Here is a 19762-nt window from a genome sequence, read left to right on the forward strand (position 1 = left end):
ATCACAGGTGGAACAAAGATTCAGCTTTTTCTTGAATCATTTGCAAATAGTATTACAATACTAGAATGATGCTTTAGGTTTCAAAAATTATTATCGCTTTTTTTCCCAAATGATTTTAAATATTTTGGGTTTGCGTGCATCAGCAATTTAAAAGGAAACTGCAGGAACAGTTAATGATTGCAATTTTAAATTTGAGATCTGACAGTTAATGATAAATTCACTAAGGTCATTGTAATCCTCTCAATTTCAGCTTTCTTTCCCATCACTGCTCTTTAGGTTTGCCACACAGACTTTTAAATTAACTTTAAAAAGACAGAAATTCCCACTTTTCAAACTCACTAAAGCAGAATGAACTAAAGAAAATGAAAACGATGGTAATGATATAAAAAAAAAATACTGAAACAATAAATGAAAAAAAAGACTGAAACAATACACTATCCATAATTAAAGACACATTCAAATTAGAAGTCAATAAAACTAAACAAGAAAGTTAGGAACAGGGACTCCTGAAACACAGGAAGGAAAGGTAGGGTCAGAAAGAATTATAAAATGGAACAATAGTCAAAATAACTGGTCAATTAACAGCTATGAACACAAATACCAATTGAAAATATAAAATTAAATAATACAGAATTGGCATTTAAAACATGCAGAAGACAAAGAAAGAAAAATACTCATGAAACTTCTGTCCCTGGGAAACTTTCACACATGTTGCTGGGATCTCTAGGGAACAGCAACTCAGAGAATCTTATTTACTACATTTCAAATCACCAAGTTGAACAGTACATAATGTACAGATCTATTTCTCAGTATTGGAAAGATTTTTAATTACATTTCTCAAAAATATAAGACTTTTTTATTTTGTTGTAATAAGGACTATATATAAAAACTCCAATTCTATTTTTCCTTGAACTGTAAGTGCTGAGAAATAGACTCTCCTATATCTGCAGACAAGAAGTAAATATGACTTTCATGTTATATTTATTTATTTTTTTTTTTGTTAACACTGCCTCATCAGAGTATTTCTTATGGGCTAGGATGCTCTGTGAGGGAAAAATAATCCTTAAATATAATTCTGATAGAATTTTTCTAAGTTGCAAAAGACTAGTAATAATGATTTCAAGGTAATTTATCTTGGACTGGAGCATCTCTCTTATAAGGACAGGATGAGGGAACTGGGCTTATTCAGCCTTGAGAAGAGACGACTGAGAGGGGACCACATCAATTTCTATCAGTACCTGAAGGGGGGGTGTGACAGAGGATAGATTCAGGCTCTTATTGGTGGTGCCAAGGAATAAGACAAGAGACGATGGGCAGAAACTGATGCACTGGCAGCTCCACCTGAACATGAGGAAGAACTTCTGACTTTCAGGTCACTGCCCAGAGAGCTTGCAGAGTCTTGTTCATCGGAGATATTCAAGAACCATCTAGACAATAGTGTGCCATGTGCTCTGAGATGAACCTGCTTGAGCAGGGAGGCTGGACAAGGTGACCCACTGTGATCACCTCCAACCTTACTCATTCTGTGATATTGTGATACTTCACAACCAAAATCTAATTATCATCGCATGCCTATACTTAGGGTTATTTCTTATATAAGCATTTTATCTGCACTTAACAGAAGTGAAATTGTTGTACCTTTTACTCTGTGCATTTGATGCTAGATATGATTATACTATATGATTTTGTGATAATGTGAGCTTTGTCATCTCAATTTTATGTGAATTTTTATTGGAACAATACAAATATTGCACAATTCATCGGAAAAATATGTATGAGATCTTTGTGGTAGCCTTCCTTTACTGATTTTTTCTAGATAACTTAAAACTGGACATCACATGAACAACTTTCAATTCTTACCTTGTAATCAAATATTATCCCAATATTTATTACTTTCCCTTAAAAGATAATATTTTTTCATGAAACACTGCCAAACATATTTATAAATCAACTTTATATTATCAACTATTTTTAATTTCACCTATTTGCTTGTTGAGCTCTAAGACATCCCAGAAAGATCCACATTCCTCTTCAAAAGTTATATTGTTTTTTCTTCAGCTTGTTGAATAATGTGTCTCCTAATTCTACTTTTTTTTTTTTTTTTTTTTTTTTTTAACTAATCTCTACCAATTTTCTAACTGTGAAAATTGTCCAGCTGCTCATCAAGGAAGATTTCCGACAGGTTCATCACCTCCTACTGCTTCGACAGAAAGGCTAACTTAACCTCAAGGTCAACATTTGTACTTCAAATGCTTCATATCTATCTCTTTCAGAATTACACAGAAAAGACTGCCTTATCATAGCAACTTGCTATGCTTCAAGACAAAGGAATGGTTCCAATGCACTACCTATCCTGTTACCTCAGTAAGGTAAAAGAAGAAATATAACATAATATATAAGGAATTAATTTTTTTTCCTTCCTCTCAATAACATTTTCTTTGAATACATTTTTGGCCTTGACCTATTGTTGACTGTTTAGTAAGTTTCTACTTCTTTAATCTACGCAAAACTGTATTAATGCTTAAATTAGGTTATAATTTTTTTTTCTCAAAACCCTATTGGCCACACTTTCTACAACCTTCTTTTAAACAGGATTTCGTTTTTCTGAAATACATATCCTAATATCTATTAGATCCCTTAACTGTGTTGTTTCATCACCTCTTTTAGTGATCCATTTAAATTTTGATTCTGATTGGCAATACTCTAAGATGGTGTTTTTGCATGATTTCAGGTCAACAGTAAATACTTATCTTTCTGCTGTTGTCTTCAAATCTATTTCAATGACCTTCCCTAGTTTGATATTATTCCCCATACAAAGTAAAAAAATAATTTTCCTCTTTCTTTCCTCCCAGGGTGTCCAATTTGAATTCATTATAGACACTTCAGATACATTTTGAGCATATTATTGTCACATTTACTCCCATTGAGAAAATCTGCTCTGTTTTAGGCCAGCTGTTTCTCTATTCATTCCATACTTTTATCTTATACTGAAATAGAAGATATTAACTGAATCACCAGCATTTGAACAGAAAATAATTAAAATATCACTTTACTTATATTTGCTCTCAATTGTAAATATAAATATAGCTTAATGTCTAAAAATACAGTTTTCTAAAAATTCAGCCATAAATGAAAGCAGTGTATTTCCTAGCATGTCACCTAACTAAAGGTTTAAACTACCATCTAAGTCAGTAACGGATTAACAAAATAATAGAAACATATAAAATATGCAGTACAACAGGGAAGAAATTGTAACCTTTTAAATTTATAGCAACAAAACTATTTCTGCAATAGATGGAATACACAATTGAATATTGCATGGTGTTGTGATGCTTTATATTTACTTCTTAAAACACAACTACTCTTTGTGATATAAAAGAGAAATATATCACAAAAAGATTCCAGAAAAAAACTCAAAAATAGGAGTAAAGTTTTGTTGTGGAAGACACTGTTCCTTCATAAGAGTGTAACATCAGGAAAAAACGCTATTACACAAGCAGCTTCTGAGTTAAATGTCAAGAGATATGGGCTCTATAAGAGGGAGCTATCCTCTTTATCCTGGACAATATCCTTGCCTACATTCCTAGAGTATGTTGGCAAAATGCTTTATGTAGCCCACTCAAGAAGGAAAACAAAATAAAATTCAATTAAAAAAAAATGCAGTCTCTTAATTGCAGGTTTCTTCTGCTGCCCAGAACCATCCATCCCCCAAGTCTCCACTGTGACAGACAAAGTGAAGATGACAAAACTTGTGCAAACAATGAAATATGAGTCTTATGGATGTAACCACCAGCATATTCCACATAATAAATCTTCTTCCAGTTCATTACTGAGGTCTTATTAGACAAGAGTGAGGACGTTCTGACTGCTGCCTGAGGTTAAGTTAGAAATATGCATGTTTGCCAGCTATAGCCAGTGCAGATGACTGGATCAGTTTATTTCATTCCAGTTATTAATTAATTAATTTAACATGATTATTAACTGATACAACATAATCCTATCCTAATTCAGGGTCTTGCAGAGTTTGGAAAATAAATATTTGCTTCTCTGTGTGACTAAATGGTAGAGATATATTTTTTCCTTCTAAGAACAGAATACCCTGAAGTCACCTTGTCTGTTTGAAAAGGTCTTCAAAGAAAAATATGCACCTATGATTCTAACACTAAATACAGGAACAAGCATATATTTATGTAAACTAGTGCTAAAACAAATTTTTCTCTGCACCTCAAAATATATGATTAAAGATTTTTTTTAAGGTAATGTTTTTTCAATCTTCTACTAGAAAATTTACATATTCAAAGCACACAAACAAGTGCCAGTTTTTAATATTCTAAAGCAGAAAAAAAGATCACATAATTTATTCTGCATTTTTATTGGTACTTTCTGTATACTTTTATTGCCAAACAAATTAGAAACTCTGCTAATTAATTTACATATTTTATAACTAACACATTACTTTCAAAACTATTAAAGTTGCTGTTACATTTTCCCTGCTAATTCATGATGTTGTTTCAAACTAACAGTTGCATACAGGCAAACATATTTAAAATTATGTCTTGAATAGATATGCTTGATTTCAAAAAATTTATTTTATAGCAAAGAAAGTAAAAAATTTAAAAACCCCAAATTTTATACAGGTTAAAATATTTCTCCTTCTTTTAACATTTCCTTCATTAAACTCTGTTCCCAAAATTTGGCTGCAGATTTAGTTCAACAGAAGAGGAAATGTCTGGCTTTATGATGCACTCCACTTAACTAATCCCTTAAACTCATTGGGAATTAGGATTCTCTGGCAGTTGATTTTAATAAGATCATTGTAATTAACAACTTTCTTCATTTCTAATACTTTACTTACCATTATATGATATTATTACTTCTTAAATGAAAGCCTGGAATAATTACACACAACATTTATTATTCAATGGACTTTGTAAAACCATAATATGAATTCCAAATGTATATGCAAAAGGTCAGACAGAGTAGTTCTTGCTCTGAATATAAGCATGTGTCTGTATTTATTTTTACTTTCCTATCTTTCCAGAATTAATACTTATAGTTAATTCCAATAAAATTCTCAAACTTGTTCTGATATGAAAAGAACATCTGTAAGAAAAGCTGAGCTTTTAACTCAATAATATTAAAAAAAAAAAAAGAGGTTTTCAGCAAAATACCAGCTGTCTGAATCACCATAAAGAAAGATATTAGTTTCATTTCCTATTTACAAAACTATTTGTGTATTTTACAGTAAAGAATCAGTCACACATCTTCAGAAAAATGAGACCACAGTCTCCAAGAAGCATATACTGATAACTAAATCCCTAGTCAGTTACTGCAAATTCCACTATATGGAAGCTAGATTTTCTCATTTTGGCTTTTTGACTTGATAGTTCTTAGTGTACAGTGGTCTCCTTTGCATGGATGAGGAATAATGAGTGTGCTCATACAGAAAAGGGTCTGTAGTGTGAGGTTTATAGGTTAAGGTACATTCAGATGCCTACTTTACTTACTCAGAAATCTGTCAAATTTTAACACATACATCCCTCCAAAATAGAGTTGTATGGTTTTAGTGCAAACAGTACTGCTTCCACACAGCATATTCAGATATTTCACTCGATCTAGTATTTCCTGTGCTGCTGTTCTATATCATAGTCTGCTGAGCATGTAAGCAGATTAAATCCTGTTAATGCAGTCCAGACGCAAACGGAAAAATATACCTTCTTAACCATCTCTTTGAATCCCCCTTGATGACCTTTTAAGAAGGCTGTCTCTCTCTACTGACTATATGGAAGGAAAGCTTGGAATGGTAAAGCAATGGAAATAAATTTGTAAAAAATGGGAAGTGGAAGCTTGGGAATAAAAATTCAGAAGATAGTTCAATAACAATAAAATAAAATCCTTCCTATTTTTTCAAAATACTTTCAATCATTTTTTCAAGTTTGGCTATTAAGAATTAACCTTTCAGAGTATTCAGAATTTAAATAGCATTTTTGGATTCAAAGCAAAATCCTAACTGATTTCAATTCTACTTCTAAGTACTTGGGTCATTGTTTATGTGATTCTACAAAATAAACATGATGTTCTGGACAAAAAGAAAGTGAGAAATACTTTGTAAATAGTCAACATATGACAATTTTAAGTAAAGCATGCTACTTAATTGGTTAAACCAACCATTACTTTGGAAGTATAAAACACAGAGTCACAGAGCATCTCATTAACAGTAACATTCAGCTTCATTAACTGCCGAATATTCCTTCATTAACAGGAATAGTCTGGCTTGTGCAGTTGCCCAACTCATTCCTCATTCAAATTTTGAAATAGATTTAAATAACAGCTCTTTGTATGGTCAGTATGTAAAAAGTGCATAAAAATATGAGCTATAAAGCCTCTGATTAAGTAAACAACGTTGAATTATTTATGAAAAAGTTGTCAGCATTTCCTATATTACAAAACAATAAGCAGTAAGATTATGCTATTCTGTGCATATCTGTTTTCTATCCTAAAAGTTTTCAGATATAAACGTGATCTGAGCTGCCTCAAATTGCCATCAGATCAAAAGAAACTGAAATTATATGCTAAGTTGGTTTTGCTACCAAATAAAAAAGTGAATAAATCATAAGCATAGGCATATTCTTATAGGCAGTTAAGAAAATATTGGATATTGTTAGACATATCTTACAGATGGAATTATTTTGAAGCCTGGATTCAAATATTTCCAAGGATTCAACTGAAATGAAATGTAGTAAAATGTTTTAGCGATCAATAAATTATTTCTTCTGGTAGGAACAAGGTTTTCACATTCAGTTATGAATATGATTTCCCATTACTGGTCTTTTTACTATTCTGTAAACAATTGTTGTTTGCCACGAAAAATTTAAAATTACCTATAGTTGCTGAAGCTGAAAAAAAAAACTTTCATCATTGTCTCTGTCATACTAATAATGAACATCCTCATATGTTCATTACATCCTGTTCTTAACATCCATAGTGAAATACCAAATACCTTAGCACATAAGCCTAGATAATCCTAGCATCTTCAATTTTTTTCTTGTAACTAATTAACAAACTAAATAAACCCCCCATATACACTGAGGTCATATTTTATACCATGTTTCATTGTAACTCTATCAGTTTCAAAACACCTGCAAAAATACAAACTGCAGAATGGAGGAATGTGATTTCTACTATGCAAATTTTATTGTGTAGGTGAGACTAGTTTTCAGGAGCTAAATTCAGCTCTCAAATTGTTTCTGCCAGCTCTGTAACTGAAAGCTAATTAACTGATATGATCTTTCTTATATCTATATAAAAGTTCTGTTTTTCTTAAGATAAATCATACAAAAGTGGAAAACGTTGATAATGTGGTCAAAATATAACATAATATATCACAGCAATATAACTACAAAACTCCATTTACTCTGGAGGAAAAAGCAATAAAAGAAAAACAAGTTAAAACATCTATTCTGTGTCATCATATCCTAAAGTATGGGGTTTTTCATGTTTGAAATAAGGCCTTGCTCATCCAGGAAAGAGGATGGTCCAGTTGGAATCAGTGAAAGGCATCCACTACTTCTTTTACCATAAAATTTATTTTTCTCCATTTATTACAATGGCAGTACTTCCAAGCAAAATACACTCCCTTCGCTGAAAGTCACAACAAACAGCACTGGAAGATTGCTAAGTTGATTATAAGTGACACTAATAGACACAATTATTACATCAATAAAGTATTTTTTAATTTTCATTACCTATCAAAAAGTTCTTCCAAAACAAGGGAATATTTCCCCTATTGTACACAACAACCTTCCTCAGCATCTCCTCTCTAAAAAACAACATTCATCACTCATTTTAAAGTGAGGAAAAATATTTGACTTCTAATGCAGAGATTTTAGAAGTTTGAACACACTTCCAAACATTTGCAAGGGCCAGTGTACCTGTTTTAAGCCACTGAGTTTTTGAATGCAGTGCTATGATGGTTTTGGTAAATAATGAAAATACTGAACTTCGTCAAATGATTATAATATTGGATATACTTGAGATTTGAATTTTTTTTGTTGGTTTTGCTGGTACTCTACCATCCACTTTGCAACAGAAATTTAAGTACACAACAAAGAAAATCCATATTCTTTTTCAAATCTATGTTTGTTCAAATTGGAAATGGATTTAACAGTTATTTTGTCTTCAAAATGTGAAAAGGAATGGAAAGTAACATAATAATTGGATTTTATTTTAACTTAAGAAGCAAATGCTAGTTTTCTCATATTAATATCTGCATACATGGGAGAGGTTTTGTGCTTAGTCTTACAGAATATGTGATTTTTCACAAAATTAAAATTGGAAGTGGCTATCATTTTCTGTTAAGAAATCAGTAAAATAAAACTTGAATCTTTTCTTAGAGTTTAAATCTGAAAACGCTGATGCTTGAGATTGTCAATGGTCATACAACTAAAATCAGACGAATCTTGAAATAAGCAGATTTCATATCTGTAAAAGTTTGAATAATTGGATATTTCCTGCATTTCAAGGCTTAACTTTTCCACACACCCAAGAATTTAAATCTTGTAATGTGGTATATACAAAGTATTTCATATGCATGCTTTCAAAGCCAGTAATAACCAAAAGAAACAAACATGTATTATGACTTCCAAAGTATACTTACTGTTGTATTTAAATACATATATATAGTATACATCTCTATACTCTGCTGTAAGTTAATTCAAGAACACATGTTGACATGGAGAATGACAATGCTACTAAGCTCTATTCAAAAGAATAACACTATTTATCCAATGTTAATAAAAACTAGAATCAATAGTTTCCTGAGTTGTCACATGTATTTTATTACATATATCATTGGAAAGGGGTTTTTTTCTGAAAGAGAATATTATTTAAATACCTCAAAATTTTCATGTGTTTCTTCCCTATTACAAAGCAAGAGTAATGACAATGGCAGCTAAAATAAATTAAAAACTGATCTTACCATGGCAGCTGGGCAGGGCTCTGTTCCATCCAGGTCTTCCATCATCTCCCATGATACATGTTAGTGTAGAGTATCCCTGAAGAACATATCCTGCATCACAGTAATATGTAACAGTGGAACCCAGTTTATAATCCATTCCAAGTCTGGTTCCATTCATTATATTTCCAGGATCAAAACAAGACTCACGAAGTTTTGCTGTAGAGGAAACAAATGTGAATATAATTCTAAATATAATCCAAAATGAAGAAATAATAACTATAAATAAAAATAAATAAAACCAAACATAATCTGAATATTTCCTGGAGTTCTTTTGAGGCCTTCTTTGAGTACCCGCTAGAACCTGGGTTTTTTTTAAGAAGACTTTCCATCAAAAGTCTTCTCTACTTCATTTTAACAACTGTACAAATTACTATATAACAACAGAAACTATGTCTTCTGTCCTTTTTTTAAGATAATTCCTATAGTGCTCCATTTTTTTTTTCAGAATTCATTCTGATCAATGATAAAATTATACAGTTAGATTAAGTTAGATATACAGACATCTTTCCAGTAGATAAGGCATATCCTAGTTTTAAAATTTGTGATGTGAAAACTGGTAAATAGAGGAAACCAACATGAACGGTTGCAAAATAAGAAATATGCAAACCAGACTGTCTTCAAAATGAATAAACTTCAGATGAGTTTATATATATATACGTATGATATGATGGTATATATTTTCATATACATATTTAGTCCTCAGTGGACTAAAAAATATAAAAATATACCCTAAATGTATCTCACCTTTTATCATTTATAGCTATTTGTTTCAAATTATTGAAATAAATTCAAATATATACATACACTTTTATATTTGCTTCCCTTTTACTTCTGTAATGTGAATACCAATGTCCAGTAACACATTGAACAAAAATAAATACTCAACACTTCTAATTAACAGCATTATTATGCAGAAGGTGAGAAAAGTAAAACATTTATGAAAAAATGTAATTTCCTTTAAGGAAAAAATAATAAATATATTATGTAGAAGCTGGAGTAAAGCAGATTATTTTATGCTGTGCAGGATGGAGTCTGCAGTAATATATTTCATCAAGCAGAAGATGGAAATTTCAGACTTTCGTTAACATTTAAGGGTGCTGTGGAGAAAATCAAGAGGGAATACTTCTTCATTTTCTACAAGACCAGCACCAGCTTTCAGATACATCAAAAACATGTTTATTTACCAGGCATATTTGCACTGTGGAACTTTCTGCTACAAGTAGGTATGGTTGCCAAAAGACTATATGAGCTTTGAACTTCCTGGAAGGCTTTTTAAGAGTTTTATATAAAAAGATGTTTTATCTGATCCTGTCAGTACCTAAACTGAAATTTCTGAAAAATTATAGATAAGCAGAAACAATTATTATTGATTTGACTTTTATATAGTTTGGCCACATGTAAACTATTGGTCACTACTTGAGCCAAGCTAATGAACGAAGTACATCCCTTAAGGCCACTTTTATGTTGTAGTATTTCTGAGAGGAGATAAATAGTTACATTGTGGTTACACTTGAAGAAGGAAACACAGAATAATTCTTTTGAATTTTCAATTTCACATCTTTCAAAGGAACGTCAAGATCTCCTAATGTGTTTAAAAATTTATTATGATTTGCATATATAATCTACAGAACATGGTTCTGATATGAAAAACAACACAGTAACAAATAGCAATTACAATACATTTTAATCATTAAGAACAGCTATCAGGTATTCACATTGATTCATATAGGTAGTAGTACTGAGTAGTCTAAAACTTAACTCTCATTCAAAAATTTGGATGGACAATGAAAAGTCAAAAAATGCAATTTACTAGAAAGTCTATAAGATATCACATAGATATTAATAATTATTGAGTAAGCCATCCACACATTCATTTGAGAAGTCTGGCAGGTCTTAGAGCAAATTTCAAACTCTTTCAACTCTAAATTATGAAACTTTGGGGGAAAAAGGATAAATTCATTTAGGATTATAACTAATATTTTAGAAAATCAATACAATAATATTTTTCCTGTTATTGAACCAATATTGATATAACTGTATTGATTCATAATTGCTATTGTGAGATCATCATTCTTGAGTTCATTACAAAAATAATTCAAAATATTTCAAAGGTACTCTAGAAGGTACACAGATAAAGCAGATATTAGTACTAGATGAAAAAAATAAAGAGAGAAAAAATAAAGTAATCTATTATGTCTGGCGCATAAATCAAAAATTGAGAAAAGAATGATCTGTCACAGCACAAATTACCTCTAGGGAAAAAATACAGCCCTGTAATTTTCTTTTCCCCAAAATTATAGTTGTGACAGTCTCCTGAAATTGCTGACTAAACAGTAACAATGTCACTATAGAAATAGTTTCTTAATAGCAGTTCTGAAAAATAAAGCCTGAAATACTAAGTACCTTAAAACTACATTTGTAAATCTGAAGAAGCTGCTAAGTGAACTTCTAGAAAAAGTTAGTAGAATATGCTACAATGTATAAAGAACAAATCAAATGAGGCAAAAGAATTCTTCAGATTGAGCTGAGAACCAGCGAAAAAAAGACCAAGTAAGAAAACTGTTTCAGCAAAATTTTAAGTGCTCCCAGGGGGCAGAAGGGAAAGTTCTTCACCACTGATGTCATGTTGCTCCAGCTGAGGAACACAAGACATTGATTACCCCTGAAGCCCTTTGCCTTTTTTTCCTAAGGATATTAGTATCATTAAGTTAAAAACACATAAGGACAGTGACAGATTTCACAGAACGTTGGATAAAATGCTGTATTATTACAAAGATTTTTTTTCAGTCAGAGCATTTTAAAAATTATTTTCTGTAATAAATAGGCAGGAAATAAATTTTTTCATTAGGCAATTCAGATTTGGGTTACAGTAACATTATACTCTTGGCTGTTCATACCAGGTGCCAGTTCCTTCTGTGCATAATAAAATTTTGCAGCAAGCTTTAAAGAAACCAGCATTTACTTCTCTGATAACACTGGCACACCACTGGATCAAGTAAGGTTCTGAAATACAGGCTGAAAACAGTGACATATGCTGTTTCAATCTGAAATGCAACAAGGAATTCTCTGTTGAATGACATAGTGTAATGATGCCAAAATCCTCCTGAAAACTAGTATCTCAGTGCATGGAAAATGGTATCGAAACACAAGAGAAGCAAGTGCTTTGTCCAGGACGTGATGACTTACCACTCCATCCCTAAGTTTCAAAGATAATAAAGGCATAATAAACTTCTCAAAGATAATATTACACACATACCAAACTATAGCAAGCATTCAATAATTATTCTCCAGAATACTTAATAGACCTAATAATCTTTTCCTCCATTATAACATAGAAATGAGAGAGAGAGAATGGGAATAAAACTCAACCATGTGGTTACAGATCAGACTGGGACATGGGTCAGTCTGAGATTTGGATCTGAAAAACAGGGTCCACAAATGAAGTTTGAGTACACTGTCACTTAAAATAGGATTAGTGTACATATAGGGCACAACTGCGTCAGTTACAATTTGTATGAAAAATTTATGTTCATCAAATCAGAAAAATCTAGGTTGAAAGAGATGTAGCAAATCAGGACCAATTTGATTAGGTTACTTAGGCCTTTCTACAGTCCAGTTATGATTTTGAAGGATTCTGATGCTATCATCGTAAAGCAAGCAGTTCCAGTGTTTGACTATCAGAGTGATTATTTTTTTCATATTATGCAATTGAAATGTCTGTTATGTCAATTTGTCAGTCCATTAGCTCTCAGCTTATCACTATGAGCACCTGATAAGACTTTGGCTCGGGCTTTTCAACATTCCCTTGGAACTCTCCCTCCTTAGGTAGTTGGAACAAACCCAGTTGAGACAGCTGATGCCAAATGACCAAAGCTGGATCCTACCATATGGTATGGCATCCATATCATATGATGCCATGCCCAGGATATAAATTTTGGGGAAGAAGAAGAAAGGGAGGGACATTTGAAGTTATGCATTTGTCTTCCCTAGTCATCATTACATGTGATGGAGCCCTGCTTTAGAGGAGATGGCTGAACATCTGCCTGCCCATGGGAATGAATTCCTTATTTTGCTCTGCATGTGTGCATGGCTCTTGCTTTCTGTATTAAACTGCCTTTATCTCAACCTATGAGTTTTCTCGCTTTTACTCTTTTTATTATTTTCCCCATCCTGCTGGAAACTGGAGCGGCCATTTTACTGGAAAAAACTCACTTTTGTGATTTTTTCCTTGCAACTTACATTCCCATGTCTCTAGGATTGATGTTGATATTCTCTTTCACTTTCTCATGTTCTCTCCATGTCCAGTTTATCCACTGATAGTCCCTCCCTGTCTTCCCAGGTTTTTACTGCCAATGAGGTGACATTTGATGTGCTCTGTAAAAACTTACAGCATGTGGATCATTTGCACTGGACTTCTGGATCTTTGATACTGCTCAGTATCAAGGTCATCATAAATCACCTGCAGTATAGGTAATTCCTTCAGGTACTGGATATCTCTCCTCATAGGGGTCCATTTGTCTCAATGGATTATAACATCTTAGAAGGGATACCTTTTCCTCATGCCTGGAAGACATCACCTTCAGATGCTGAGGGCTTGTGCCCCATTTTCAATCAGTTTGTCAATGCTCCCTTCCCTAGAAAAGGGATTCTAGAAAGGTGCTGGGCTTTTCCCTCTAATTCCAGATTACTGACCCTGTTAACCCAGCATTGGTGCAGCCAATTGTATGGTATTGTATTGGTGCAGCCAAGCTGATTGTATGGTCACTGATTTTTATGAGTTCTTCCTCTTTCTCCTCCTTTTGTAATGGCCCTTCAGAGTAGCCCTCTTCCTCCTCCTTTTCCTTCTTAGTAGGAGTTTCTTTCTTTACCAAACAAGTTGATGTTTGCATCCAATATTTCTGTTTGTGTGTAGGGGTGACTGATACCAGCATGGGTTGCTCCTCTGGTTCAGTTGCAAGGCCTATCATGGCAGCTGGAGCAGCCAGAGCTCCTATTGTTTTGTTGTCAGGTCCAGAGACCTCTCCCACTTGAGGACAGTGAATTATGCTGAATGGAGCTTGGTAGGCCTCGGCCAGGTCTCAGCATATTGCAATGATTTGTGTCTCTCTGGAATTGCTAGTGTGACAAGATACTTTCTGTCACCATTGAGTCAGGAATGGGAATGAGGAGACATAGACTCTACGTCTCAGAAGGCTAATCTGAGTTTATTAGAAGTACATTTTTTTATACATCGTTCCAATACAGGTGGACCTGATTGGTCATTTAATCAACACACCATTATACCACTGGCTAATTAAGAAGACACCCTCTGGTAAATATCTTATGAGAAAACAACTGTTCAAAACATCAGCTGCAAGATTGTTTTAATTCTTTCTCTCAGCCTTCTCAAAACTCCCCAGAACAATTCCTGGGAAAGTTTATCTGGCTTTCTCTCTCTGACCAGACTGTCACATCCACAACTTTCCTCAAATATTTTAGTAGTTTTTCAGCATTCTACACTTATTCAGGGCTGAACTACCAAAACATTGGAGGCACCCACTGTCCTTGGTACTTGCCCACACATTCCCATGCACTCTGTAACTTGTAACGAACCAGATTCAGGGCAGATCTCTAGGCAGTATTCCTAAATAATTGTTTAACCTCAAGCAAAACCTGAAACACATGCAGGAGACATAACAATATGAATATGCTGCTTTGAACATCTCAAGGATATTCAAAATTCTCAAGAGCTATTGAAATTAGCCTGGAGGAGAATGAAAAGGTGAAAGCAAAAGAAAAAAATGAAGGAGTGGGGCAAGTGTTCCTCCTCATCTTCCCCATAGATTGGGTCTCTGATGAGAAGAGATAAATGCTGTGATTGTTAATATTTATCAAGAGGTGGTTCCCTAAAAGTACATATATAACAGCCATACTGAGTAAAAATACAATATTAGTCTCACAAACAGGAATTATTTTATCATATCTTGAGCCAGTTACACAGTCTATCAAAATTATATCCTTAATCCAGTCCCCAGAGGTAACAAAACAACATACAGAGAAATTAAGTTATTACATAACGCAGGTCTCAGAACAAGCACAACAACTCTGACTCCAAATAAATCAACATTGTGACCAGTGATTATTGAATTAACATAATGGATGATTAAAACAAATTTGCTTAAACACACTCTGGTCAGACCTGCAGTCAACTTGTTAAAAAGGACTGTTGAGTTTTAGCCCTAGTCAGCAACTAAGGGCCAAGCAACTGCTCATTCAGTGGGATCCACAGTAGTATGGGGAGAGAACTGGAAAGGTTAAATTGAGATAATTTGTAGATTGAAATAAGAATGGTTTAACAGCTTCAATAAAATATAATAATAATAATAACAATAATAGAAACAATAATAAATTGTAATGGAAGGAAAATTTAAACAAAGAGATGGACATAAGACCCCAGGAAAATAAGTTATGTAAATGAAAAATAATTCCTCATGACTGATGCCCAGCCAGCACCTGAGTAGGCTCCCCCAGGCCAGAATATAATGTTGGAAATATGGGGTCAGCTGTTGTGGCTGTGCTCCCTCCCAGCTTCTTCTGCTTCCCCAGTCTCCTTTCCAGCAAAGCAGCATGAGAAGAGACTGTCTCCCTAATAAATATCTGTTGCTGTTCAGTAAGAAATGACACAGACTCACCAGAAGGCTGGTTTGCACAGCATCTCGCTTTACTTCAAAATTCCAATTTTTATACACTTTTCTGATACAGACAGACCAGATTGGTCAATTAATTAATACATTTCACCGAATTGGCTAATTAACAAAACACCTTTCCTATAAACAATCTTTGAGAAAAACAGGAAAACAGAGTAGGAAAACAACACTTACAGGTTGTTTATAATAACAAGCTATCATTGTTTATCTTCAACTCCCTAAAGTCTCACAAGCTAATTCTGGGAAAACGTATCTAGTTTTCTTGCTCTCTGACCAAGCTGTCACATCCACAAATATCCTTCACACTTGGATTGGTGGAAAGGAGAAACACTTTGATTCTGTGACACAAGGCTTCATTAAACAGCACAGAATAAAAAGACTGGCCTCTTTAAAAATAATTTATTTTCTTGTTATTCAGAAGCTCTGTGATATTGAATCACTCCCTGTAGCACTTCTGTCTGCATTTATTATTTTTCAATTTAGTTGAAGAAATATACGTAAGTGAACTGAAACACTTCATACATCTGGGCTTACCATCAACATGGTTGAGACCTACTTTCAACTTTTCAGTTGAAAAACTAGCTCATACTATGGAGACAAATTCCTTGACATCTGTAGGATACGATGACTGTAGGAAAGTATATGGAGGCCTCATGGGCTTTACGAAGCAATAAATACATTATTCTTTCCCTTCTATATCTTTGCACTTACTAACTGCTCTCAGAATAAACAGAGAAGAAAATAAGACCAAGGAGGTCTATATCACCCCTATTTTCTTTCTGATTGTCTTTACAGAATATTTTCATATTCATTTAATAGCAAATGTTTCTGTTTCTCAAGCTATGCAGAGGCAGTAATGAAAACTTGTATTGATTATATATTTTGCAAGTCTACATTTTCTTGTTTACTGTGCTATGACCTCAGGCAGATCTGAGACTGGTTGACAGCTCTACTGTGGTCTATCGTATAAAGGTCTAGCCAAAATAGTGTTTTATTTTCAATATTAGACTCCTAGATTCTAGCATGTCATTTCATCTAACAGGACCCTAAATGCACCTAAATCAACATGGCCTTCTATGTAAAATAAAAAAAAAAAAAAAAAAAAAAAAAAATTCTGGATAAAACATATATATATATATATATACATATATATATATATATATACACATATATATGTGTGTGTGTGTGTGTCTGTGTGTGCTGTTTAGTCATGCCACTGCAACATTATTTTTGAAACCTGTAAACTGCTTTCTCCTATTCTTTCATAGAATGACAGACTCATAGAACTATTTAGGTTGCAAGGGTCATTAAAGATCATCTACCTCCAAATGCTCCTGCCATGAGCAAGAGAGACCAGGTTGCTCAGAGCTTCCAATAGACCAAGTTGCTCAGAGCTGCACCCATCCTGGTTTTTAAAACTTCCAGGGATGGAGAGTCCACAGTCTCTCTGGGCATCTTGTTCCAGTGCCTCACAACCCCCACAATATTAAGAATTTCTTCTTCATATCTTATCTAAATCTGCCCTCCTTCAGCTTAAGGCCATTCCCCCTTGTCCTATCACTACACGCCCTCATGAAAAATGCCTGCCCAGCCTTCTTGTAAACCTGCTTCAAACACTGAAAGGAATCGTACATTCAACATAAAAGGTAAATGAAGTCATACTAGAAACTTTATTTTAGGTTAGCAATCTTATAACATTTTACTTGCATGAATAGAGAATTCCCATTATCATATTCTCAGGCAAAACAAAAACATTACCAGGCAGAAAATTATGAGAAATTAAGCCAGAATTTGTACTCATACATTGATCTTTGTAAATATAGAGAAAAATAATTTTATTTACCTTTGTATTCCAGGTGGAATCCAGTAAAACTAACAGATCCATCACTCCGAAAAGCCAGATGCATGGTATTTGAACTGCTCTCTATCCTCTCTGGCAGTTTGCTGTCTTGAAAGCTCCCAATCAGTGGGCTATTACTGTCTGGCCCATCATAGATATAAAGAAAATCATAATTTGGTTCTATACTGAAGCTAGAAAACAAAAAAGAGAAATGTTAGATGGAATACGCTTTGTCTAACATTTTCACTCCTTTTAGCTTAAATTCGAAATTTACTATCACTGTTTTAATAAAAGGAAAAAAAATCCCTCAACTGTCAGAAAAAAAATGATTTGTAGAAGTGTTTTATTAGAAAACACAGAAATACTATATCCTTTATTTCACACCTTAGAAACAATAAATTCCTGCTAGCCAGAAAAAAAAGGAAGGCTTTTTAAATAGAGAAAAGAATAATAACATATTTCTAAATATTTAGGAAAATAAACAGCCTAGATCTATTGGAACCCTTGGCAGAAATGCTTCGTGATATAATTCATTCAGCTTCCAACAAGACTAAACTCTTTCAGATAGCCAGAGCATGATGTTCCTATATCTCTTAGACCAAGAAGCATTTTGTCTCTGATCAGTTTGAATAAAAAGATGAAGTATTGAAACCTCCCATTTTCTTCTGAACTACATTATAGTTTGTTAAGTAACTTAGTTAAATTCAAACTTAATTTAAGTTAAGGGCAGACATTTAACCAATTTCACTTGTAAGATTGTCCCCATACAGAAAGAGTTTTCTAGAAAGGTAGTTAGTAAGAGAATGAAAATCCATACTATTATGTGTCTACGTGACAGTAGCCCCTCACTGAAATAAACGTAGGCATTGAAGACCTGATAGAGCTCCCCTTTTAACTTTTGGATTATTTCAAAAGCTTTTCCGTATAAAAGAAATGCAAAAGTAAAATATCAACAGCTTTGATTATTAAAGTGCCATAGTTCATCTTGAGTTTAAAAGGATTAGCTGGAGTAAGTTCCACTCAAAAGACTATTTAACAGTACTTAGTGGAGTATTCAGTGTTTCTCACTCTAGATCAGTCTGTGTGTCATAAATGAGGCAATTCTCAGTAAAGATGCAATCTACTTTGACCAGGACTAAGCTTCTGAGTTTCTATCAAAGATTCATAGCAACAGACCATATTTTGAGATTTTTTTAAACTTGGCAGTATTTGGGATCTATAAACTGTTCACAGTATATGGAGTCCCACTTCAAAATATTTTTTTTAATTCTATGATGGAGGATCTCATATCTAAATGTAGAATATAAAAAGCAGAATATTCTTAAATATATTGAGCTCATGATATTAAGCCAAATCAACAAAAGAAGTACTAGTATAGAATAGTTTCCTTACCAACTTACAACATTCTGAAATCACCAACAAAATAATTATACTGTTAATTATGTAAATATAATTATGTAATTAATTTCCTTAGGATGGATTCACTAAAACACATACTAAGTTACTGAGCACCAGGAACAGACAACTATATGACCTACCTCTCTAAAGAAGTCATCACTGGTCAGAACAATATAGACACTATTATAGACACCCAGCATAACGAGAACTTAAATTTGATGGGACATCATAAGTAACATTTTACCTTGTTTGTGACATATTTCCTAGTTGGAATGCATAATTTTCACATATAACACATATAATAATTTACATCATGTGTTACATACAGTACAGACAGCAAAAATTCTTTTGTGAATTCTGTTAAGCTCAATTTAGTCTTCTATTGTGATAAAAGTCTAGAACAATTCCATTTTATATCCAGAACATCAGGAAGTATCTTGAGTATCCTGAAGTTATATGGACTAATAAAACTAAATTTAAATTCTACTTTTGAAATTTTGCCTAAATAGCAGGTGCCACATACAAATCGATGAATCAATAGTTTTCATCATTAAAGACCATCCTGGTTTGCATACATTTCAGTGAATTACTCCATGCTACCTTCTCAGGAACTGAATCTTAGTTAAATTGAGCACCATCTACCTCAACATCAGCCAGTGCAAACAGAATGCTTTTAAGGAAACAGCAATGAGTTTCCAAGCTCCACCTGTATGTATATTGATGACTCTGACATATTTATTGTAACTTTTAACAAAGATAAGGATTAGTAATCCCTTTGATAGTGATATTAAGTACACATATATTACCCTACAGAGATCTGAA

General features: G+C 33.3%; 1 protein-coding gene across 3 annotated transcripts in view; it reads right to left on the bottom strand.

Moving 5' to 3' along the window:
* Positions 1–19762, bottom strand: part of CSMD3 (CUB and Sushi multiple domains 3) — a 587056-nt gene that overhangs the window by 152892 nt on the left and 414402 nt on the right. For all 3 annotated transcript variants that reach the window (XM_053944919.1, XM_053944910.1, XM_053944900.1), the window contains 2 exons: positions 17546–17733; positions 8978–9172 (listed from right to left, as the gene is read on the bottom strand). In XM_053944919.1, the coding sequence (XP_053800894.1) occupies positions 8978–9172; positions 17546–17733 (383 nt within the window). The remainder of the gene's footprint in view (positions 1–8977; positions 9173–17545; positions 17734–19762) is intronic.

The sequence above is a fragment of the Vidua chalybeata genome, chromosome 1, assembly GCF_026979565.1.
Source record: "Vidua chalybeata isolate OUT-0048 chromosome 1, bVidCha1 merged haplotype, whole genome shotgun sequence".
Lineage (NCBI taxonomy): Eukaryota > Metazoa > Chordata > Aves > Passeriformes > Viduidae > Vidua > Vidua chalybeata.